This window comes from Peromyscus californicus, unplaced genomic scaffold (assembly GCF_007827085.1).
Source record: "Peromyscus californicus insignis strain IS unplaced genomic scaffold, ASM782708v3 Scaffold_14__1_contigs__length_90479793_seg_2, whole genome shotgun sequence".
NCBI lineage: Eukaryota > Metazoa > Chordata > Mammalia > Rodentia > Cricetidae > Peromyscus > Peromyscus californicus.
Genome location: NW_026294436.1, coordinates 55803332 through 55829312, shown reverse-complemented (window position 1 = coordinate 55829312; position 25981 = coordinate 55803332). Strand labels below are relative to the sequence as shown.

The 25981-nt window shown below is 50.3% G+C and overlaps 1 protein-coding gene across 4 annotated transcripts in view; it reads right to left on the bottom strand.

Moving 5' to 3' along the window:
- Positions 1 to 3065: 3065 nt before the first annotated feature.
- The window catches only part of Olfml2b (olfactomedin like 2B), a 36847-nt gene continuing 13931 nt past the window's right edge, over positions 3066 to 25981 (bottom strand). Inside the window, exons 4-8 of one of the 4 annotated variants that reach the window (XM_052737560.1) lie at positions 23133 to 23309; positions 18437 to 18668; positions 16306 to 16788; positions 4663 to 4839; positions 3066 to 4157 (exon numbers count right to left, since the gene is read on the bottom strand). In XM_052737560.1, the coding sequence (XP_052593520.1) occupies positions 3556 to 4157; positions 4663 to 4839; positions 16306 to 16788; positions 18437 to 18668; positions 23133 to 23309 (1671 nt within the window). In that variant the 3' untranslated portion in view covers positions 3066 to 3555. Of the gene's footprint in view, positions 4158 to 4658; positions 4840 to 16305; positions 16789 to 18436; positions 18669 to 23132; positions 23310 to 25981 lie in introns of all 4 variants that reach the window. The other 3 variants (XM_052737561.1, XM_052737563.1, XM_052737564.1) reach the window with 3 other exon arrangements.

Sequence of the window (25981 nt, the reverse complement as noted above, 5' to 3'; positions counted from 1 at the left end):
CAGGAACTAGAAGCATTTGGCCTGGTTAAGCATTTGGCTGGTTAAGCTTTCAGGCTTCTGGCAGCAGTTCAGCTGAGAGTCATTGGGATGAGGACACAGAGGCTTCCAGTCTGAGGAAACAGGATCAGCTGAGAAGTTGGCCAGGTGAGGTTAGCTGTGGCTTGTTCTGTCTCTCTGCTCTTCCAGTGTTCACCCCAATAACTGGCCCCGGGTTTGATTTTATTAATAAGAACTTTTAAGATTCCTGCTACACCTCCCTTTATTTCCGGTTGCTTTTTTTCAGTATATTTTATCACAGCAACAGGAAATGAAACATTTATTAAAGATGAAAGCAATTTTCATATAAATAAGATGGGTTGCTAGTTTACTCACATCTTGACTGAATGGCTGATATTTTAGATGTAGAGTGTTTTCAAAGTTGATTCACATTTTGATTTGATAATCATTATTTACTGAGAATGCTGTTTCAAAGAAATACATAGTCCAAAATGGCAGAAAAATATTTTAGGGTCATTTTAGAAATAGTTGGAAATTCTAACCTAATCCCAAGCCAAAATTCATTTAGTTATTATTTTTTTTATGCAACTCAAGTCAGTATCTCAAGCAGCAATTTTGAAATCAAACGTTCTAATATAATCTAATCATCCAAAAATATACTAATTTGATACTTATATACTGGGGAATAATGGTAGGAAAATATCAAAAGTTTTTTTTCCGCCTATAAACTACCATACTTCTATAAGAGCACAAAACTTTGCATTCATAAAAAGAATGCAGCCCATAGCACACAGGTCTCAAATGGAGCTGAGGTGCTTCAGGTGGACTGCATGGCCCAACAGCACATATGATGCCAAGCTACTGTGTCATGCATGTCGCATGTTTGGTGGCAAAGCTGCAGTGACGTCGAGAGCGACAGGGCGATACCAGCCAGGAACACCCTAGAGTCCCAGTGTGATTGACTCTGAATTAATTGTTGGCAACTGTGTGTCCAGAACTGTGTGTTGCCAAGTTGTCTGCAGCCCTCACATTCTGTTACACAACCCCAAAATCTAAGAGGCTGGGCTCTTGGACACAAGCTCCTGAGTGGCTTCTCAGCAGGGGTTCCAGGAATGCCTTCTCTTTCTTTTTTAATTTCTAAGAATGATTTATTTTTATTTTATGTGCATTATGTTTTGTCTGTGTGGTGGAGTCAGATCCCCTGGATCTAGAGTTACAGACAGTTGTGAGCTGCCGCGTGGGTGCTGGGAATTCATTGAAACCCCGGGGCCTCTGAAGAGTGGCCAGTGCTCTTAACAGCTGAGCCATCTCCCCACACCCCCACCCCAGGAATGCTTTCTAAATGAGTAAGTGAATGCAGAGAACAATGGGAGGGCGAGCGGCTATGTTTCCTCTATTTTTGAAATGCTACTGTAGGGAATGTTTTAATAGGGAAATAGCAAGTATGCATTTCTCATCAGTATCAAACAATTCAAGTACCCTAGGGCATGTACGAAGAGAAAGAAGATTCAGTCATTAAGTTCAGAAGCTAAAAGGACCCTCTCATCTGACAGGTGAGGCCAGGAGAAGGAGTGTGTCTTGGGCCTGTGACTCACAGCAACAATCGAAGGCACTTCTGCCTTCTCAGACACTCAACTCCCGGTCTTTATGTTTCCAAAGTTTCATTCCCAAGGAAGTGACTGACTGTAACTAGAACAGTCAGGTCATCTAAAAGTTAGAGGTGCCCTCAATGTACTCAGGGAGGGCATTTCCCACCACCCCACCTCAGGCTGCTGTCATGTCCTCCGTGGGTACCAACTTCCTCTGCTTCCTCTTTCCAGTGGGTGGAAGGCACCAGAAGGCCCAAGCAGTCTTTGGTCCTAAGGCAACTGGTTCACCTAGGCGCACTGGGCTGGCTTCCGCTGAGGGCTGTTCCTGGAGGCCCTCCCTTGGTCTGCATGCAGTGAGCACTCCCTGATAGGTTATCGGACGGGAGGGGCGGGGAGAGAAGCTCTCCAGCTACAGGCCTCCCTCGATCTCCTCTGGGTTACTGAGCCGGATGGCTGCTTGCATCTGCTCTGGAAGACCTGACGGCCTGTTATTTGAAAACGTGTTAACTACAGGAAGCTGGTGGGTCGAGTGGAGGGGTGGGCTAGGAAGCCACACAGGAAGACTTGAGCAGCAGTGATGGGTGGCCATGGATAGGAGGGTGAAGCCCACAAGGACATCCAGAGAGAGTGGGATGGACTGTGGACCTTGTGTGGTGACATGATGGCATTCTCCTCCCACCTTGTCACCTCTGCCTCCTCCCACACCATTCCCCATGTTTCTGCAGTATTCTGGCTTGGGAGGAGAATTAGGCTGTGGAGTACAGGTCCTGCGTGGGGCTCAGTCTGACCTAGGGGGTGCTGCAATTCTCCTTGCCCCTTAGGGAACCTTGTTCCTAAAAGAAAAGTCCTATCTGGGGGCACATTTGAGAGGGAACAGTGGACAGGGTTATGGAGAGTAGAGAAGACGGGACTGTCCGGTGGACTGACTGACGGGGGGTGCGGGGGTGGGGGGAAGACTTCTTAAGGAAGGCTGCGGAGGGTCACACTCGGCATTGTATTGTCAACAGTAACTGACGTCAGTCCAGAGGCTGGGTTAACGGCACTGTGGTGGGGCTTGTGCTTGATCCGAGTAGCTGGGAGGATGAGACAAGGAGGATTGTGAGTATGAGGCTATCAGATGGTAGAAAGGGGGAAATAGGGAATGAAAAGGAGAGGGCAGGGGAGAAGAGAGGAGAGGAGAAGAATGTACTCACACCACCACCATGCCAAGGAGGGGAGAGGGGGGTGTCTTAACACCTCAACTTTGATACAGGCCAGTTTGGCAACAGAATACTCTCTTTTTTTTTCAGGCAGAGCCTTGGTAAGTTGCCTAAGCTGGTCTGGAATTCATCTGCCCACGTGGCCTCGAACTTGCAGTCTTCCTGGGATTTCAGGCCAGGCTGAAAGAACGCTTCCTGGGAACACAGACCCAGTCTCCTTCAGGAGCAGGAAGCTGACACCTAGTTAGATGCAACCCTGCTAAACAAAAATGACCTGGGAAAGGATTTTAAAACTTCTCCTTTATTAAAAAAAAAAAAAAGGCATTTTTTTTTCTGAGTTTTAAGAACTTCTCTAATACATAAAAAAAAAATTCCCCGCCACTTAGCACTTCTTTCTTGAGCCCTTCACCCCTGTTCCTGGCACAGTCTGGCCGCGAGACCCAGAGGAAGAAACGCTTTCGCCTTGCACTCAGGAGCTGGAGGGTAGAGCGTGAAGGAAGGTAGGTTACTGGTCCAAAGGAGAAGTTCGTTTGCACAAAAATATAAACTGTGGAGGATGAGACCAGCACATACATGTATGGATTGATCTACAATCCATATAAAAAAAAATAAGACCCAAACTGTCATTTTACATTTGTAATATTATACAAAATAATATATATTTTAAAACCACACACACCCACCTGCACACTCTCTCACACAGATATGCACACAAACACACACAAGGTGCTAGCGGCCCCTCTGCACTTCTCTTTGGGGGGTCAAGCATGTCAGTAGGCGAAGATGACGTGGTAGGTGACCTGGTGGCCGTTGTCCCAGGCATAGAGGAGGCGGTCCTTCGGGTTGTAGTCTATCTGGGTGGTGTAGGAATACTCATTCTCAAACAGCAGCCTGGGGACAATCTGTGTGTTGGTGTGGGTGTCAAAGGCATAGGAGATGTTGGCGTTCCGCTGGTTATAGCTGTCCACAGCATACAGCACCCCGCAGATGACAAAGCAGTTGCCATAGAAATTCCTCCTGAGCCCAGTGCGCCACGTGGTCTCCTTCTGTGTGCTTAGGTCCACAGCATTGAGCTTGCTCAGGACAATGACCTCCTGACTGAAGCCCTCATCGTCCAGAGCCGGGTAGATGAGCCACAGGCCATTCTCATCCACAGCAAAGTCCACATCTGAGTGGCCCTGCCACCGCCACGGTGTGGCCTCCTCATAGGCCACGTCATGGAGCATGGCCCAGGCAGCTACGTAGCGCTGCTTCAGGTCATACTTGATGATGTTTCGGGTGAAGGCCCGGTTGTAGTAGAAGGCGCCATTGTACACCACGTGACCTGTGCCGATCCAGCTGTACGGAAGCTTGTAGGAATTGCTCCAGCGACCTGTGGTGGCAAGAAGGTGGGAAGCTTCATGGCAGCACTGCCTGTGACGGAACCAGCTACGGACTAGGGTCTGCACACTTGGGTTTGTGTCTTGGTGCTACCACTTTCTAGTGCCGAACGACATATTGTTTCCTGTTCCTACCCAGCATCCTCCTGAAAGCGACAGCAATCCCACTTGCCTCCCTGAGTGTTCAAAAGGTCCCACACTCATCTACCTGACTGAGATTTTGTAAACTGTTGGAGGCCAAGGAGAAGAGAGGATGTTTACTAGCCTGGCTCAAGATCTTCCATATCCAAGGAGCTGCGTGGTGGTGGGGGGGGGAGCAGGAGGGGGGAAAGAGCCAAGAGGGCAGAGAGAGTCAAAGAGGTGACCACCCTTCCAGGAAATGCCCTTTTGCAGTCCATAGAGAATGTCCTGCTTCTCATGGACCCTCACTATGCCATCATCAGAGGAGGGGTAATGAGGCTGGGGAGGTACTCCCCACATCAGACCCAAGCCACAAACCTTGTTTGAAGTTCTCCAGATTTCGGAACTCTACCAATGTGTTGCCGTAGTAGTAGTTGGTTACATAAATCCGGTCGTCCTTGGCTAGGGGGTCCTTCATCCAGGCCCCTTCATTCCGTCCATATGTGTTCTGGGTGGTGGGCCCCGTGATTGTGGAGAGGGTGTCCTTGCACCTTCCTAGTGGAGAAGAAATGCATGGAAGGGTTGGAGTGATCTCGTGACGTCCTTCTCAAGTTTCTGCCGGCCCCTCCGGCCGGAACTCTCGGCAGCCTTTAGCAGTCCCGAGTAACCAGGCATCCCAGCATCATCTGATGCTGTTCCCACTGTGTAGTCTACATTCTATCCCCACAAAGCTGCCCACAGTCATCACGGTGGGCCACGGTGGGCCACGGTGATGCCACCCTGCCTCCATCTCTTTGATCCTATTCTTTAACAGGCAAAGATAACAAAGTCATTTTTGGGTACCGTGCCATCTCCCAGAAAGCCATTCTGTCCTGTTCTGTTGATCCCTGCTACCACAGTACGACAAACATACCTCTATTACAGTACACGCCTGTGTGAGTGTGTGTGCGTGTGTTTTAGTTAGCGGGGATTGAACGCAGGGCTTCATGCACTCTAGACAAGCACTCTACCCTGGGCTAGTCACCAGGCCAGGAAGTACCTTCTCTACCATGCCCAATATGTCTCTCTCTCTCTCCTCTCTCCACATCCACCCCAAGAGTATAAGCACCCAGGGAGCAAGGGCTGTGGCTTTTCCTGTGTTCTCTGAACTCAGAACACCAAGTATCTAGCACACCACAGGCGCCGGCAGATGGTCTGACACTTGAGCGTGGGGATTGGGAACAGAGAGCAGTGTGAGCAGAAAGGACTCTGACAGGCACAGCCAGGACCACACAGCTGTACCCCACCAGCCTGGGGCAGCTCTGACTGGATGGTGGGCATTCACGTCCCTAGGGAGCTGTTATCAAGTCCATGGCCTGTGTCTCCACCAGGAACAGACAGTCTGGAATTCCTGCTGGGGAGTTGGAGGGGCAGGGCACCCATCAGCTTTACTTGTGGGGCCCTTCTTTAAAGTTCCAGGCTTCCTTAGTAGAGCAGGAATTCAGCAATACTCCTCCAAGTGGCTCTTTGGATTGGCCCAGTACCCAGGAAAGGCCGTCACAGGTCACTAGAACTACTTAGGACTCTAGTCTAGATGAAATTGAAAACATGAAATGCTTGATATGGGACATTACTGAGCATGGGCTTGAATGACACTGAAATCACATGCAACTACCAGAGCATGCACTCTTCTACCCCTGGATTAGTGGGCCCTGGAGAAAGAGGATAACCAGAGAATCATCCTCAGACCCCCCTAACCACAGGCATCAACAGACACCGTCCTACCTGTCATGGAGACCAGTGGCCCTGGTGAACAACAGTGATGAGAATGATTGGTTCTTGACACTTGGGACAAAAATAAGATAGGCCTATAGTTTGGATTCAGGGTTCTCGAAGTTTCAGGTGGTACCATGTCCAAATGGTTCCAGTCTGTTGCATGAAATCTGTGTTCCAGTGATCTGAGGCAGGAGGAACACAAGGCCTCTAGAGCTAGCATGGCGGGAAAGGGCAGTCGTGCCTTGGCTCTGGCTCTGGGGCAGACATCGGGTAGAACTGGGTTGAGCAGTGTTTTCCAGGCAGGCCTCACAGTTAGGTGTAGATGGCTGGCTTCAGGCAGCTCTGAGTGGGGTTTATCGAGTTTGACAGAGTGGGGAGAGAGCTGCCTCCATCTGACAAACAACAGAAACCACCCACCAGCCTCATTCCCTCAGCTCTGAGCTCATTTGTTCAAGACAATAAAACAGGAGTCTCCAGCTGAGCCTGGCAGCAGTCGCATGGAAAATATCTCATTTCCTGGCACTAAGCGGGACTGTGAGTGCCAGTGGAGAAGCCACACTCCCCTGCACTGAGGTAAGCCCTCTCGTGCCATCCCCAGGCAGACTACTTCCATGGACCTCTTTCCTTGACAACGTTCCACAAGGACACCAGTTCTCTACCAGCCATGCCCTGAAGCCCCACAAACGCCGTATGAGGTAAGATGTCACTGTGACGATTGCCCAGGCCATGACCATCTCTTACTACACAGTAAGTTACCAATGGCTCTGGAAGCCAAGATGGATATTTAACAAAATGCTTTAAAGGGTCTCATCTCAGCCCTAAGGTGCTCAGTAGCAGGGCCTTAATGTCAGACTATCAATACTCCAATGGCCTCCATTTTGACCCGGCCACTAACTCCAATGTCTGTGTTGCCCCCATAATGGCACAGAACCTTAACTTCTTCACAGTGCACAGCGAAAGCACCTGGAGAATCCACCCTGACAAGAGAGGGTAGGCTAAGTGACTGCCCTGTGACCATGAGTGTTAACTGTCACCTTGGCAGAGTATGGAATCTTTTGGGAGACAAGCCTTTGGGCATGCCGATGGGGAATTATTGTGATTGTGTTGAAGTGGGATGACCTGCCCCCGTGGGTAGTGCAGCACCCTACAGATATTACTCTCTGCTTCCTGGTTGGGGATGTGTTATGGTTAGCTGCTTTGAGCTCTTGCTGCCTTGATTTCCCCTCCGTAAACGGTACCTTGAACTGTAAGATGAAGTAAACTGCCTTTCCGTTATGTTGCTTTTGCTAGAGTAATTTGTCACAGCAACAGAAAAAATAAACCAAGACAGGGGCTCAGAGATATCCAGGCTCGAACCCTTTGGACTCATGAAAGTGACCTTCTATGGCAAAAAAGGACATTGTATGACTGAGTCAAGAATCTTGAGGTTATCAGGGATTATCTAAGTGGGTTCTAAATTTCATCACAGCTGTCCACATACCAGTGAAGCAGGAAAATGGGCTATGGAAGAAGAGGAGGCACTGTGATTGGACTGATGTGGCCATGGGCCACGGAATGCTGGCAGCCAGTGGACTCTGGAAAAACAAGGCATGGGTTCTCCCCTGGAGTCCCTGGAAGGAACTAGACTTCTGACACCAAGGATTTAGTCCCATAAAACTAACTTGAGACTTCTAGCCTACAGAACTGCTGGAGAATAACTGTCTATTGTTTTTAGCCAGTAGCCTTATGACAGTTTGGCAGAGTAGGGATGGATACAGATGAGGTCAGTTTCTGGAGCAAGGGGAGGTGTCCCTGCTTCTACAGGAAGAGGGGAGTCCCAGCCTGTAGCTGTGCAGTGCTGATACCTGGGTCCTCATGACAAATTTCCATATGTCACTGAGGTGCAGAAAATTGTACAGGATGGATGAGTCCATGCAGGAAGGCAGGACTGACATGCATGGCTTTAGAATATTTGAAGACAGGATCCAGGGGAGTTAGGAGACCACGAAGCCCAGACATATCACTAAGCTCAGAGTCTGGGACAATTCTTATGATGGTTAATATGGTCAATTTGAATGTTCTTAGAAACATGGAGCAGATAAGCCTTGGGCAAGTCTGTGAGGGATTATGGGACGATCACCTTAACTGTGAGCAGGTATCATTCCACGGGCTGGGGTCCTGGGCCAAATCAAAAGGAGGAATTGAGCTGAACACCAGTATCCATCACCCTCTGCTTTCTGATGCAATGTGACCAGCTGCCTCAAGATCCGGCCATCATTACTCCCCACCTTCCTATGATGGAATTGCACCCTCAAATGTGAGCCAAAATAAACGCTTCTTTCCTTAAGCTTGCTTCTCATCAGGTAATTTGTGACAGCTATGACCCAAGTCACTAACATAGTTTCAAAGCTCCCACCATGGGCACAGACCATCAGCCTCAGCAAGAAGGCAAGAGGTAGCAGGTGGTTCACGGACCCTCGGGGAGGAGAGCTCTATCTGGGCTCACAGTGGCAGACACTAACATTCACTGAACACTCTCTGTTCTAAACCATTTATTTGCTCATCCACAGTCCTTCAAGGCAGACAGAGCCCTTACTACAAAGCATACCAGGGTCCGAAGGGAAGGATCCTTCCCCCTTCAGTATATACACCTGCTTGCATGCCATATCTTAGATAACATAGCCCCAAACATATGTCCCCTGCTCCACTGTCAGCTTGATAACTGGCCCTTCTCTGAGGTACTCCTTCACCCCACAGGGTGTTCCCTTTACCGTGCCTACATGCTTTGGGCCTCTTACTACCTGCCGCCTTACATGCTTGCCACAGCCTCTCAGGGATATTGTCATCCTCTTACTCTAGCCAAGCCTCTCTTTGGGCCAGACCCTGAGGGCCATCTGCAGCGTCCCCACCCCCATCTCAGGAAGCGGCACAGGCCACTGTCTCACAGTTCCCACCGCATCCCCAAATGTAACTTCTCGGACCTCACTCCCCTCCCAGGTGCTTCCTTTGCTACCTACCAGCTCTTACTGAAGACTTACAGCCCAGTCTGGTTCTGCAACACGGTGCATCCAATGGCCTACTTGACACTTGTCCCTGGGTGTCCTTCTGCTTCCTCACACTTGGTGATTAACAAGCGTACTCACTTGCTCCCGCCCACATCCGACGCCACCTGTATTTCCCGACGCAGCGCGAGACCCACTAACCGAGCCAGAAGCCTGGGTGATCCTGACGCCTTCGCCTCACACGCTTCCTCAAGCGGTCTGTGAGCTGCATCCATTCTCTCCTCCTCAGCCCCTCCCCAGCCCTTCTCCTCCACCACAGACTTGGTTTAGATCCGCCTGCCGCTGACCTGGCTCATGCACGTGACACCAGTTCCCCTGCTGATCCACCTCTGCCTCCTTCCAGCCTGCCTACTCAGGACAGCAAGAGCGGCTTTCCCACAACACACATCTGCGTTAGCCCTTAGTGACTGGCCATCTCTAACTACCGCACGAAGCCCCAAGTTCCCATCCTAGCCTCTCGGCCCTCCAGCATCGCCATCTTTACTTCTTCTTCCTCCGCCCTGAGGCAGGGTTTCTCTGTGTAGCCCTGGCTGTCCTGGATCTCGCTCTGTGGACCAGGCTGGCCTCGAACTCACAGAGACCCACCTGCCTCTGCCTCCCGAGTGCTGGGATTAAAGGCGTGCGCCGCCACCATCCCGAGGAGCCATTCTTACTTCTTACCATCTCTCTCTACTCAGAAGTCTCGACTCAACTGCTTCTAGGAGGCGAGCAGACGCTACAGTGAGCCCACCAGGCCGAGTGTGTGACAATCTCTGTGCCACTCTGCCACACAGCCTGGGGAACTGAGCAGCAGCTGACCCAAAGGCATTCAAACGTAAGAACACACATACGAAAACACACCTCGGAGAGAACTCAGCCCTGAGATTGACAGCCTGAGGCTTCTCACCCATGTCTGGCTGCCTGTGCCAGGGAGCCTCAGGGGGACCATACCCAGAGATGGCCCGATGGACCTCGGGCCTGCGCAGTGACACAGCGCCCTTGCTCAGAGGGTTGGTTCCATGTTAATGTTCTGAAGCTGCCATTTTGACGCTGGGGGATGTCTTTCTGTAGGCTGTGAATATGTGTTGCTCTGATTGGCTGATAAATAAAATGCGGATTGGCCAGTAGCCAGGCAGGAAGTGTAGTTGGGGCGAGCAGACTAGGAGAATGCTGGGAAGAGGAAGGGCGGAGTCAGGAGTCACCAGCCAGACACGGAGGCTAAACATGGATAAGAAGTATGGGTTAATTTAAGTGTAAGAGCTAGTCAGGAATAAGCCTGAGCTAATGGCCAAACAGTTATAATTAATATAAGCTTCTGAGTGATTATTCTCTGAGTGGGCCACAGGACTGTCGGGGGCCTGGTGGGACTGGAGAAACCTTCTGGCTACATTTTGAAACTCTTAAGGTGTGGTGGTCTGAGTGAAAAGTATCCCGCAGAGGCATATTATTGTTCCGGGACGTTATGGAACCTTTAGGAGGTTCAGATTTTCTGGAAGAAGTATGTCGCTGGCAGCAGGCTCTGAGAATTGCCTCACTTTCTGTTACGTCTCTCTGCTTCCCGTATACGGAGAAAGTGTGACCAGCCAGCTCCCTGCCCTTCGCTGCCTGCCTGCTGCCATGCCGTCCCAGGCATTATGGACTCCAGCCCGCTGGAACCGTAATCCAAAATGCACTCTTTCTTCCTTGCGTGGCTTTTGGTCATGGTGTCTTTCACAGCAACAGAAAGTTAACTGATACGGACATGTAACAATTTATCCCAGGCCAGTCTGTGCTAGAACACCCAGGCTGCCTTTTCCCACTCCCACCCCCCACAAGCCTGGCTCTTACTGTCCTCTGTTGCGAGCTCCTCTCTGTCCTGTGAGCCTGCCATCCATGGACCGCCTTTGGACAGGGAGCCCCACAGCAGTGAGCACGTCCATCAGCTGCTTGTTGTCACTCCAGACAAGTTTGTCACCCTGGCTGCTGGCCCCCTCCCTCCGTCAGCCTCATGGAGGGAATGATCATGCCTCAGTCAGTCTGGATGCTCATGGCCTGGCACTGAGGGGTGTAGCTTGAAGTACAAGAGGACTTAACCTCCTTGAGGGCCTCAGACTTTGGCTGTATACATCTAAGGGAACAACTCGACTTTATAGACTCATTTTTTAGGGCCCGTGTTAGGAGACGGCCAACTTCCCTGTGAGCTGAGGGCTGGGATAGAGGAGTTACCAGACTTCTGCCTGAAGCCTGTGGCAGACAGCTGTCTGTCCTGTAGGAAGAGTCTTGAGGCCACAGAGGCATTAGAAAGCACAGTCCCAGCCCACGTCAGCATCTTTCTCCATGAGCATTCCTGGAACAGCCTCCCTGACCTGAGGCAGGCAGGCCGGCCGGGCCCCTCACACTACTGCCAGAGTGGTTGGTTGGCCAAGCCCTGGGGTTTCTCAGGCTATGTGCTCTGTGGGGGAGACATTCTTTACAGATTATGATAGAGTCAAATCGGAGACAAACGCACGCTGGTGTTGTCATAGCCTACTGTCCTTTGTGTCCTTCCCTCCCTCGCCGCTGCCCGTAACTGGCCCCTTCTAACAATCACATCAGGACTTGGCATTGACAACGTCTAGGAAGCTGCAGAGCCATGGCCATTTAGCACAGGCATTCTAGTTCTCCATGGCAGCTGGAGCTGCTGAACTGAGGCTTTGCGCTCCTGGGTCCTCAGTCTCTCCTGAGCCCAGGCTGCCCCTTGACATCACCAGGAACTTCCCTGTCTTAGAGCTACACTCCAGTGTCCAGTAAAAAACAATCCCCCTTTACTTGTGTTAGAAAATTTCCTGAGGATTTAAAGCTTCCTTGAGGACAGTGCTGGGTATCCTAGGCTATCACACAATCAGGTCTAGAAACCTGGGGTAAGATATTCCCTCTAGAGGCTGGGGATGTAGTTTGTGTGCATGAAACCCTGGGTCTATCCTGGGCACTACCTGAACCCTGGATGTAGTGATGCACTCCAATAATTCCAAGACTCAAAAGTGTCGGGAGGACCAGAAGGTGAAGGTTGAGGCCAACCTAGGCTACATTGCCTTTAAAACCACGTGGTAAGTAAGGTCAGGTCAGGGGTGGTGGTGTATACCTTTATTCACAGAACTTAGGAGGCAGAGGCAGGGAGATCTCTGTTAAGTTCAAGTCCAGCCTGGGCTACATAGTGAATTCCAGGACAGCCAGGGCTATGTAGAGAAACCCCGTCTCGAAAACAAAATAAATCAAAACAAAAAGCATATGGCAGTTCATGCCCGTAATCCTAGCACTTGGAAAGCAGAGACAGAAAGATCATGAATTGGAGACCAAAATGGTTTTCTGTTTTGTTTTGTTTTGTTTTTTTAGGGAAAGAAAAGAGAAACAAAACAAAACAAAACCAACACATCTTAAACTGTGCAAAAAAAAAAAAAATCAAACTGTCAACCACCCCCTTCCCCCAAACCCCAAACAAACACGCAACAAAACAAAACAGCCAGCTGCCTTTGCCAGCAGCAACCTAGTGGCCTGTATCCGTTTCAGCCAAATGGCTTTTATGTAGCTGATGACTGGGCGATATCAGCACATCATGTTCTGGCTTAGCCAGACACAGGAAAGTCAGGAGTGTGCAGGGAAGGTTCGAGTAACAAAACCTTGTCCACACTAAGAGCAGCCAGCGGGAGGCACCTGACAGCAAGAAATGATTAGAAACGATTACCCAAAGAGCAGAAAGAATTTAAAAGCCAGAGGACGGGGAGGACTGCCATCCAGACACGACACAGGCCGTGCAACCCTGACCACACAGCCTCTGTGGATGCAGCCCTTCAACAACCCATTATGGGTAGAGGAGGTGCCCATGAGGCCTCACTGCCCCCGCCCCCAAGAGCTGTTGACTGCTAATGGTTGGGGGAGGGGGACAGTCAGGAAGAAGGGGTTGAGAAAGGAATGAGGGGATAACGGGGGGAGGGGGGGCGGGGGTGAATATAACCACAATGCATTGCATATATATGTGTGAAACTATCAAAAATAAAATAAAATAAAGGGAAAAATGTCTTCCCAGGATCTCTCCCTTGTCCTATCCTTGGCATCTGAACAAAACACTGCATCTGTCACTGTCTACGTTTTTTTGTTTGTTTGTTTGTTTGTTTGTTTTCTGGGTAGATGGAAGAGGCAGGAACCCCAGTGCCTTTGAAACAACACCCTCTGCCAGGGACTGCAAGACTGAGTCCAGTCAAACAGAATATTGAGCAACAGAAGAACATGTCCCCAATCTCCAGCTCCTGTCACCAGGTAAATGACTGTCAGGACACAGGGGTTCCCAGAATACCAGCTGGACTACTAAGAGGCCAAGACCTGAGAACTCCGGATAGGTACCTATTGGCGGTTACACCGGTTTAAAGTTCCATTGGTGCCAAAACCTGGCAAGGCAGGTAGGAGAGACTTGGGGGGGTGGGGGTGGGACCCAGGCTGGAGACAGTGGAGGACTCCACTTTTGGCTAGTTTGTCTATGAGAACAGAGGCTCCCAGGCTCAAACCCAATGGTCTTAGGACCAAAGGTATGTGGACCTCACCTGCAGGCTATCTCCACTGTGAGTTTTTCAGCGACTGGCAGAGGGCAGTGGGGACACACAGTGAAATGGCCAAAGGAACTTCCCCCCACCCAGGGGTGCCAGGAAGCTGAAGGGTGGAGTATGAGGCCAGGGAGCTGGGAAGGTGCTGGGTCTGGGTCTGTGGCTTCAGGGCAGCCCTCAGCTAGGGTAGAAGAGAGAGCTTCTACCGAGAGTCTAGCACATTCTGCAGACGTGAAGGGGGACCCAGGGCTTAGAAAAGGTGATTATTCGTGCAGTGGGGAACCAGCCTTTGGCTCTTGCACCCCTGAAGAAGAAAAGAGAATAGAAGAGCAGAGAGGAGAGAGAGGAGAGGAAGGGAGGGGAGGGGAAAAGGGGAAGGGATGAGAAGGGTAAGGAGGACAGGAATAGAAAGAAGAGGACAGGAAAGGGGAGGAGAGGAAAGGAAAGGTTAAAGAAATGAGTAGGAGATGAAATACTTGAGCACAAGTATAAGGATTAGGGTTCAGGACCCAGAACCCACTTAAAAGTCAGGGTAGTGTGGTGGTTGCCGGTAGACTCAGCGCTTGGGGGAGGGGGTAGAGACAGAGGATTCCAGGGGCAAGTTGGATAGCTGGACCAGCTAGGCATGGCAAGCTCTAGGCTCAGTGAGAGACTCGGCCTCAGTAAATAAAGTGCAGTGCTATCAAGGAAGATGCCTGGTGTCAACTTAGGACAGTCCCACACATGAGTATACACATCATATACACATGCTAGCACACCCCCACACACACATAGAGAGGGACACACACACACACACACACACACACACACACACACACACACACACACACATACACAGAGAGAGAGAGAGAGAGAGAGAGAGAGAGAGAGAGAGAGAGAGAGAGAGAGAGAACAAAACACTTTCTCCTTCTCCAGCACAAGGGGCTGCCTTCTTGCTGGTTTTCCTCTAGGTGAACCTGCCTGAGACTCTGCCCTGAGATCCTACCATGGAGAATCTCTACCTCTGGTGATCTGAATGAGAATGGCCCGCAAAGGCTCTGATCCTTGAATACTCAATCCCTGGTTGGTGGAGCTGTCTGGGAAGGATTTGGAGGTGTGGCCTTGTTGGAGGAGGTGTGCCACTAGAGCAGGCATTGAGATTTCAAAAAAATGCCTGCCATTGCCAGTGTTCCTTCTCCCTCTGCCTCCTGTTTGAACATCAGTATGGGAGCTCTCGGTTGTTCCTGCCTCCACACCCAGGTAGTCAGCTACTTACTGTAACTACTTCTATTTGCCATTCCAACCCCCTGCTCCTGTTTCCTTATTATCAGAGCCATCTTGTGGCCATGGAGCTCTCTGGAATGGAAGGCCTGTCTTTGCGATGCTTCTAGAATGTACCTTGCACCATTGGACCTGCCAATCAGAAAGCTCTTTTTCTGTTTCCATAGAACATTCCTATTCATTCTTTAAAGTCAACTCAAATGACAACTTCCTTTTAGAACTCTTTCCAGCCTTCCCAGCAGCGGGCACAGCACCCTGCTTCCATTTCTGTCAGAGCATTTGTCAATGATGCCCTAACATCCCTGTGCTGGCCAGTACAGGGCTCATTAAATTCCACACAATGGCCTATGGCACTACCTATTCTCTGGTGTCTTAGTTAAGGTTTCTATTGCTACATAAAACATCATGACCAAAAGCAACCCAAGGAGAAAAGGGTTTATTTGGTTCATCATTAGGCAAGCCAAGGCAGGAACTCGAGGCAGGAATCAGGAGGCAGGAACTGAAGCAGAAGACATGGAGCAGTGCAACTTACTGGCTTGCTAATCATGGCTTGCTTAGCCTGCTTTCTTAGATAACCCAGGATCACCTGCCCAGGGAAGACACCACCCACAGTGAGGTAGGCCCTCCTATATCCATCATTAATCAAGAAAATGCCTGAGAGACTTGCCTATAGGCCAATACTATGGAGGCATTATTCTCAGTTGGAATTCCCTCTTCCCAAATGACTCTAGCTTATGTCAAGATGACATAAACTAACCAATATACCTGACCCTACTTTGCTATGACTCTGGGGCGACCACCAATAAAAATCCTCTGTTGGTTCATGGCCTGGTAATCTTACTGTGGCAAACATTATTTGGGTGCTGATGGACACTTCAGGATCCATCACAAACTCACTGAACAAACTGATGTTTGGAAAACTCATCCACGGCAGTGAGGTCTTCATTTTACTCATTCATATGTATTTTAGAAAGGAGATTGCTAATCTTGTCATTGTACACATTTAGATACATAAAGACTTCAGAAATGTCCAAACAGCCGCCCATGGATAAAGATGGTCACAACTGCAGTCCGGTATAAAACTGTAAACTTAATTAAAATGTAAGATTTTAGCAAGTTTTGTTCTGTTTGTTTGTAACTCTATAGCACAGTTCTCCAATGTGAATTCTATAGATGACACTGTCATGTTACATCAAGAGGTTGGCCATGCTGCTAGATGGGAAACTAACTACTGGTCAGAGGCATACCTCCACTGGCCTTTCTTGTGTCATATTGCTTTGGCAGGGCTGAGAGTGAGGCCCAGAGCCTCACTCATGCAAGCCCCGTGCTCCATCCCAGCTAGAGGCCTGGTTTCCCAGCCCCTGTCCTCCACAAGACGCTCTACCTTTTAGCAAGCTGATCAGAGGAGTTCCAGTCCAGGAAGAAGAACTCACCTATGACATTCCGGATGTCATCTTCCTCTTCGGGACTCAGGATGGGGCCAGCGGAGGTTGCTTCCTGCCCTGCAGTCCCCTCTTCCTCTGGCATGTCTGTCCCAACGGTGTCAGGCAACAAAGGGACCAAGTGTGGAACTTCTACAAATGCGTCCTCAGGAACCATTACTGGAGGTGGCTGGATGGCCGTGTGGGCCACGGTGGTGGGTGGGACTTGAGTAGAAGGCATCTTCCCCGTAGGCTCTGGAAACACTGTGGCACTTTGTGTGGTTGCCGAGAGCCGTCCCACTGAGGCCTTGGGGTCAGGGTCAACAAGGCTGGGCGCTGAGGCAGAGGCCTGGATGCTTGTGTCAGTTGTTACAGCGGCAGTGTGACGAGTGGTTGCTGGCCTCCGGGTGGCACTTGTCAATAGGTCTTCATGTCTCAGGAGCTGATCTTCGATCAGCAAGTCCACGCCGTTATCACCACTGAAAAGTTCATCATCTGTGGAAGAAACACAAGGCTCATTTCTGGCAATGGGACAAGGATCAATTTGGCCAAGAATGCGTGGCAACTGGCAGGTGAATGAGGCTCCTCGCTGCATGGCAGTGAGCTTGGAGACGGAGTTCAGCCCCAGAATTTTACCTTAGCACTTTTATTTTCTTTTTGGAGGCCGAACCCAAGCTTTATGCATGTTATATAAGTCCTCTAGCTGAGGTCCACCCCAAGCCCTTCTGGCTGGGGACTTAGAAGATGACCAGGAATGTGGGTAGAAGAACAGTGTCTTTCCTTGGGAGTCTCTGGACAAATTGCTGTTATCCTTACCCCAGCCTTGTAGGGGACTGGGGAGGAGCAGACGTGGACTATGAGCCTGGGCAGCTCACACCTGCAATGCTAACACTTGGGACAGTGTGTCAGGAGGGTTGTGAGTTCAAGGACAGCCTGGGTTACATAGCAAGTTGGAGGCCAGCCTGGAAAACAATATCTAAAACTAATTTTAAAGGAAGAAAGAGAGAAAAGAAAAAGAATAAAACCTTGGCAGGAATGAAGAGAGTGGCCAGATGGGACTCCCTGAGATGGGTAGGCAGCGATCCTGGAGACGCTAACATAGTAAGCCAAGCAGCATGGAGGTGGGGGACGGGAGGATTCCAGGCAGAAAAGATAGTAATGCGAAGCCCTGGGGCCTGAACAAGCCTGCTAAGGCTGAGAAGCATTGAGGTAGCCAGCGTGGGCACAGCAGAGGCTGTGAGTGGGAGGTAAGGCCAGAGGAAGACAGGAGTTGGGTCACGGGCAGCTTGGCGTCTCTGTATAGAATTCAGTTTTTATGCTGAGTGAAATGGATGAGGCTGAAGGATTCTGAGCAGAAAAAAAACACAGGAAGCAAAGATTCATTGGGGGGGGCAAGGGTTCGAGGGGCGAAAGAAATAGCCAGAAAGCTGGATTTCAGATGTTCGTCAAGGACCCCAGGAGGTAAGTGAAACTGGAAGCGACAGGCGGGGAGAAAAACACCCTAACGTGCGGACTGGAAGCGGGTGTAGCGAGAGCTCCGGTAGCCAGGAATGGAAACCACAGTTACAGCCGGCGACATGACTGAAGCATCCGATGATAGAACAGCCGAAGCAGGAAGGCAACGGGGAAGGCTGTTTCCTGACACCCGTCGGAGGAAAGAGCTGCCTCAGGAAGGCGGAATAGTGGCTTCCTGGGAGATCTGGGCAAGGAAAAGAGGGATGACAGGAGACAGAGGCACACAGAAACAGGCTCATCTATTCTTTGTGAAAGGGCAGGAAGGTTAAATGTCGATGGGGAAAGGTGCTGGACACTCAGCAAGCTTGAGGACCCTGGAAAGGAGCAGATGGCAGAGTCTCCCGAGTGTCTCCAAGGATGTCACTCTGCCCAAGCCTTGGTTTATCCATCTGCAAACAAGGAGGACTGGATGAGAGGATGCAGAAGTCCCTGCAGCTCATCTCTCCTTTGCCACGGTGTCTTCCAAAACCCAGAGAGCTTAAGTGACCGGCCCACGGCTTCTCAGCAAACACCTAGCTAACTGCAACACTGCACTATGGGTAGAGTGTGGAACCCCATCTCTACAAGATCCCAGTGGCCATTTCCTCCTCGCCCTGCCTCTGGGGCTGTCCCGCTGACCCGGACTCACGCCGCTCTTCAATGTCGTTTTCCTCCTCAGAGACCTTGGCTTTATAGTAGGTGATTCCCCTGATGACGGTGGGCTTGGAAGCCAGCCGGCCTCTCAGGTACACCTGCCTCTGCAGGGGCTGCTGTGGCTTTATCACTGCAGGCGGGGCTAGGGGCTGTGTCCTCAGGAGTTCGATGGAGTTGATCTGCTGTGACACGGTTTCCTCCTGCAGAAACCGTTCTTCATACTGTTCCTCAGAGGGGACAAAAGGGAAGGCCAAGTCACTCACTGGTCAGAGAGATGGGACAGGATGGACAAGGCTGGAGCAGAGGCCACATTAAATACAGCAGCAGCTTCCTAAGAGTGCTTGGCCAGTGTTTAAATATGTCAGCTGACTGATCTCTGCATCAGACCTTAAGAATCAGGCCTGCCAGGCAGTACTGGAGCACTCAGGAGGCAAAGGCAGGCAGATCTCTGTGAGTTCAAGGCCAGCCTGGTCTACAGAGAGAGTTCCAAGACAGCCAGGGCTACACAGAGAAACCCTGTCTTGAAAAAACAAACAAACAAACAAACAAACAAAGAATCAGGCCTACTTTGATCAGGTCCAATCACAGATTAAGAAACTGAGGTCTGGTGTGGTAAAGCACACCTTTAATTCTAGCACTTTGGAGGCAGAGGTAGGTGGATCTCTGTGAGTCTGAGGCCAGTTTAGAAGCCTTTTCCAATGCTAAAGGTATGGTTTTTGAGTCACAGACTCAAATGCCAAGGGATAGAAGATTGTATTTCCATGACAGGCCTTCCCTCAGATGCTTTCCATAGACACCTACCGAAGGAAGCTGTTGCTTTTATTAGACCGTGAGAATCTGAAAGAGTAGAGGCCATCTCATGCTGGCACTTCCCCAGACAGATGCTCCTCAATATTTACTAAAGTTCTGAATCATAAGAAATCCCAAGGAACTGCCTCCATTTATGACTGGCATTTGATTTTTATCAAGCCAAATGAAGCTTCAAGGCAGGCAGCCTGGAGTCTGGGCAATCCTGAGGGCACTATGAGAATGCCACCTTGACGGCACCGGCTGTGTCAAAGAACTACCTTGCCCTTCAGAGAGCTATTGCCACACACTGGCCTCCTGGGTCTGCTGTGTGACAGGATCATTATAGCCTCCCTGTGCAGGACAATCACCCACTTGGTCAGCAAAGAACTATGGGTGCAAGATTTGTGTTGGCTGGACTCAAAGTCAGGCAGGGCCACCTTGCAGGTGACTCTAGCTTTTGGGAGCAGTTGACCATGAGTGTGGGAACATGTGGCCAGCTCTGATCTCATGAGGACTCCAGTGGCTGAGTAAAGAGGTGGCTGCCTGTGGTCACCTAAGCCATCAACCTCCCCACCTTCATCAGAGGAGAGGGGTAAGGTTCCTTGAGCCCTGAACTTCCAGGCCTTGGAGATACCCACTTGGGAGGAAGGCCGTAATAAAAACAAGACCCAGGCCAGGGCCATGTCCTGAGCAGAGCAGGGGTTCACCCATTCCGTATTAGTTATAGAGGTCCAGCCATCATGATGACACCCTCTCACTGTGCACAGAGCGGGCAAGCCAGGCTTTTGTTCTGACCTTTAAAATCTAGCCTGGAGAGAACCTGGCATGCCCCCTTCCCACTACATCTCACGTCTATGCTTGTTTTCCCACGACGAGAGTTTTGTGCAGCAGATACGGCAGTCCCTAAATATGTGTGTCTCTCTGGCACGTAGTGGTGACGGGCAGCTGGAAGGATGTGTACACATCTTTGCCAGTCACCCTTCGCTGGGGTCAAAGAGCTGCCCAGGAGCACACAAAGTATGCTAGTATGCCAACTGTGCCCTCGGCAGCTTCCGGCCTCCATGCCAGCTCCTTGGGCCTCCCTCAAGCCTCTGTTCTTGTGAGGTAACCTCGACCAGAGGTTTGGGGTTGCCAGCTTGTTGATCATGCCACTTTGGTGAGCACCTATTATGGCCAATCCACTATATATTATTTTTAATCCTCACAAAAATGGAGCAGGGTAACGTTACCAACATTCCATCCACGAGGAAACAGACATTTGGTAACTTAGATGAAAAATCTCTCAGTGAAGTGGCTGAGAGAGACACCGATGAAGTCACACAATCACCAAGTAGGCCCTGCTGTTACTTCCTGGGCCTGAGCTCTTCCTTACATTAAGCTACATTGCCTGTAACCCCAAGACTGCTTGTTTGCCATCCAAAAAGTGGCCCGCATCCCTGTGTCCTCAGGGCCGTGGTCTGGCAACTGCCCAGCAGACGTGGAAGATGTTTCACTTCCCAGTGGAAAGAGCTGCCTGTGAGGCTGACCAAAGGCTCCTGCCACAGCCCCTACCCCAAATGCCCAGGGGCATCTAATTGCTGGCCCTGGTTTCCCTCTGTGTTACAGAAGCCAGATGTCATTTCTTTGTGGCAAACCCCAGGAACTGTCTTCAGTTCCAGGCTCTCGGGAAAGGGCAGGGACCGCGGTTCTTGGTCCCAGCCAAGAACATGGAGCAAGACTGTGGAAAGCCGTTGCCAGACAACATATAATTTCCTTGGATTCACTGGCGACGAGTTGAACTGGGTGGCAGCTGCCCCCACCAGGCTTTGATTGCCTCTCTCTGTTCATCCAAGAGTCTGCCAAATGACGTCACCTCCTGGCATCCCGCGTTCCCACTCCTACTCTGCCACTCAACCTAGCTTCCGAGCCCCTCTACCAACCTTCTAGACAAGGACCATGTTGGAAGACCACCGTACAAATAATCACTTGCTGTTCCAAGAACTGCCTGACATCATCTGCAAAAACCAAAAACAAACAGCCCAACCATCTCTCCCACTGCAGCGTGGTGCTCACCGAAGATGCAGGGCCGCACACACGGGGAGACAGACAGTGAGGCTGCCTACCTCTGGGCCTCCTCCACCTCCCTCTGCACTACCAGCTTGGCTAGGTGGGTTGTGCCAACTTGTGCCCTGTGCGGCCTCGGGAAAGGACGGTGACTTTGCTGAGCAAGGAGAAAAAGTGTTTGGTGTGTTTGATTTGGTTGCAGTTTGCCCTCAGGAAATCTGAGCTGGGTTCCTGAACACACCACAGAATGTGTCATCAAGACAACAGACGAAGTTCTCCAACTCAGCTGGCTGACTGGGGAGCCAAAAGCAGAAGGCCAGGAACGCTGGCTGCACTGGGCAGCGTGGGGCTGAGATGAGGGGCGCAGGACTCAAGTGTGGGGAGCAAGGGCCTTCAAGTCTCTTTCTGGTCCCCAAATCTTATGGCTTTGGGGTTATGATCTCGGGTTCCCTCAGGGGTGACCCACCAGGCAGGCTAAACACATGTTTGGTGGCCAACATGTAAGGGACACTCCAAAATGAGAAAAATTATTTCTGAAGAAATATAATGTTTCAAAAAAACATCAAAAGCCAGATAATTATGACCCTTCCTCATTTCATAGCACAGAATTGCTTTTGGCTTACATATTGGGGAAGTCCACACACCATCCATTTCCAGTGTTTGTTGTTTCAAAGTCCTCACCTCTCATCTCGCCTTCAGAACACACATGTCCCCAAAGTTCCCAAACCCACCAGGTATGCCTGCTTGGCCCCACTACAACCAGTTCCTTTACCCAAGAGTTCTGAGCCTGTGAGCTGGGAATGTAGTTTGCTTTGCAGAGTGCTTATCTTGCACAAAGTCCTGGGTTCAATCCTTGGCCCCTCATAGACCAGGTATGGTGGTACACACCTGTAACCCCAGCATCTGGGAGGTGGAGGTGGGAGAATCAGGAGTTCAAGGCTATCTTTGTCTACATAGCAAGTTTGAGGCTAGCCTAGGATACATGACAACCAACAGCCAACCAAATGAAAAAGAGTTCTGAGCCCACATGTGGAGCCCTTTCTATCCAAATTCACAATGCCCTAGGCAATAGAGTCCCACACAAAGCAATGTGGCCTGCTATAGTTTGGATCTTAACCCCAAGGTCCATGTATTGAAGGCTTGGTCTCTAGCCCATGGTCTTGTGAGGTGGCACAAGCTTTAAGACACGGGGCCTAGTGGGAGAAGTCAGACCATCGGGGCCCTAGCCCCTTTCTGCTTCTCTTCTGCTTCCCCACACTGTGGGGGTGACTGGCAGTCCTTTACCACTGGTGGAGGGGGCACAGTTGGAAACGCTCTGCCACTATTTTCCAACTGGTCCAGGATCGATGTCCCTCTATCAGAGGGGTACTGACCTGTGTCTGGCCTGCTTTCCAGAACGTCAGTGATGACCACACAGTGATGACGCACCACACACTAGTGTGTAGTGACTAAGCATAAACAGGACCATATCATTCATTGTCTCCAAGCTGAGACATTTCCGAGAGGATAAGAATGTGGTATCAGTAATGATGCCGGGACAGGGGCAAACATGGATGGTCCCGGGTAAGAGAGCATATGTGTCCTGCAAGGGATGCTCACAAAAGCAGGATGGGACATTGGGAGAATGATGGCAAGGCTCGGGAGACCCAGATTTGAGGACTAACTCCCACCTCTATTCACAGAACCTCCCTGGCTGTCAGTGTTGAGGGCAGCTGGTTCAAGCCCTGCTCATCACACCTAAGGAGCTGTTACACAGAAGAGAGACCCTGCCTGTGGAAGGACAGACCCCTGAAGCGCTCTTCCCGAGGCTGATCTCACAGTCCAGGCTGAGGAGATACCCTGGGGATATGGGGCCGTACCTCTGGGTGGGCGTAGGCTGCTGCTGCATCCCTCTGCAGGGCTGAGCGGATGTCCGGCATGCTGTCTAGGATGTTATCAGAGCAGTTCTCTTTGCTTCGCTTATTCATCTCAGTTCGAATTTCTTCCACATCCTCTTTGATTTGCTCATTTTCCTTGGTGAGGTTTTTAGAAACTTCCTGAGAAGAAAAGTGTTTTTGAAGAGAGGATACATTAAAATGTTTTGAAGAACCATGAGATGTGCAGATGAGGGGGTGGTTTGGAGCATGGAGATACATGGGATGGCTCAGAGTGTGGCTCACTGTTCTGGGAACCAGTGACAGGCACCCAGGTAGTGTTTCCAGCTCTGAGATACCCAACTGCTAGAAACACCCAGACCACCATAGCTTCCCTACCAATAGCACTGCCATGGCCAGGGCACCGGGCTGGCTCTTTTTTGGTTATTAGTATACAGTGTTCTTACCAAGTGATGAAGAACAGGGCCAAAGATTCCATTCACTTGCACATTCATTCATGGTCATTCCACGTATGAAAGAAGTGTATTGAGGTGATTTTAGAAGAGCGGGTCAAAAAAAAAAGTGTGCTAACTCTGCCTTTTTATGAGCACACACCATTCATTCCCACACTTTTGGATCACTCACATAGAAAATGGATAGGCTGACTTCAAATTTTCCTAGCCTTGCATGAGAACAGATGCCTGAAATGACCCTCAAGTTGGCAGTTGCCAGGGTCTAACCCTGGTTCACACCAGAAAGGGCCAAAGCTGTGTCTTGGTCAGCTGCCACTGCTGTCTTCCGGGTGTCTGAGGTGGGTTCCAAATGCCCTTGGAGTTCTTGTCTCAGGGAGGTGGCTGCTGTCACCGGGAAGACACGGCTGCAGTCTTCACGTGACAGACACGACTGTCAGATTTTCGGGCAGGAGGCATGTTGGGGGGGTGTACCTGCAGAAGGGGTACCTGCAGAAGGTGGGCGCGGGTGGGATCTGAATCACAGGGCTTAGCAATCCCTTCTGCCCAGTAGTTAATTTTAGAGAGAGTGACTTCATAGAGATCCAACATTGTCCAACTGTGGTCCTGTACTAAGGCTTCCATGGGACTCTAAATGTTCTGAGTGGGCTTTTGCAGAGGACCGGAGTTCGGTTCCCAACACCCACATCAGGAAGCTCACAAGCCCCTGTAACTACAACTCCACAGAGATCTGACACCTCCAACCTCTGTAAATACCTTCATGTGCACACATAGACATACAGACATATAGACATACAGACATACATATAATGAAAAATAACAAAAATAAAACACTTTAAAATGGTTTTATGTGTAGAGCTAGCAACATAGTTCATCAAGAAAGGATGCTTGCCAAGAGTGAGGACCTGAGTTCAATTCCTGGACATGGTGGAAGAAGAGAACCAAGCACAGCAAGTTGTCCTCCAGCCTCCACATACACGTGACATGTGAGCATGTGTGCGAGTGTGTGTGCACCTGTGCCTGACCCCCATACACAAATATATAAATAGAAGGTTCTTTAAAGGCAGGGTTGGGGGTGTAGCTCAGTAGTAGAAGCCTTGTCTATCTTTCATGAGGTCCCAGGTTCCATCCCCAGCTCTGAAAATAAATAAAATAGTCTATGTCACCAGGGCTGGTAGCTCAGGCCTACAGTCCCAGTTACATACGAGGCTGAAACAGAAAGACTGTAAGTTCAAGGCCAGCCTGGGATCCAGAGCAAACTCAAGGCCAGCCTGGGATTCAGAGCAGACTTCAGGGCAGCCTGGGATCCAGAGCAAATTCAAGGCCAGCATGGGATCCAGAGCAAATTCAAGGCCAGCCTGGGATCCAGAGCAAACTCAAAGCCAGCTTGGGATCCAGAGCGGGCTCAAGCCCTGGCAACTTACTGTCAAAATAAAAGACACAAAAAGAGCTGAGGATGTAGCCTGTAGTAGAATACTTGCCTAGCATGTGTGAGGTCCTTGGTTCAACTCCCAGTACCATGTGCACACAAAATCAATTAAAATTAGATGCCAGATGTGTTCACCTTTGGGACCTCTTTTTTTTTTTAAGTTGGTGAGGTTGGCAGAGGAAGCAACCAAGTAAAAGAGAAGATGTATTTGCTCTCCACACTTTACCGGACTAAAATGCAAAGAGTGCAAAAGCTTAGAAGTTTCCCAAAGCACAGCCCTGCAGCTTGTAACGGTGCTACTAAAGTCCTAGAAGGGAGACTGGGTGGCTCAGCACCAAGGTGATGTTCATATATCCAAGAAGATGGTGACACCCAGACACTGTGGCTCCAGGGCTCCTACGAGGGCCGCCCAGGGGAGCCCAGTAGATTCTTGTCAAACTTTCCAGACTCCAGAATGGTCAGCACAGCACAGCATTCAAAGGGCATTCCATCTTGAGCTCTAGAAGAGCTCACCCTGTTCTCTACAGCTTAGCTCAAGTCAGACTCTAAGTCGCACAGGATTAGCTGTGAAAGCTACAGTCCGTGAGAGAGGGGTCTGGTTTGGAGAACTCACCATGAATGAGGGTGTGTGGCCTTTCCTGACAGGGTTTCAGGGGTGCAGCAGTTAAAGTCATAGATTATGGAGGAGGGTGTCCAGCTTACACCTCACCACGGCTATTCCTAGCTCTGTGATCTCAGGCAAATCATTTACACTCCCTCCGCATCCATTTCCCACTAGAGAAACGTTGGCAGCACCAGCAGGCTCCCGACGCATGGTTATGAGGATTGAATGGATCGATACATCTGACTGCACAGGGATAAACTGGGCAGTCACTGTTCATAGCATCATCACTGGAACGGACCCCAACCCTCAGGCCTAACCTTTCCTAGCACAGAGCAGTCGCCGAGGCCTACAG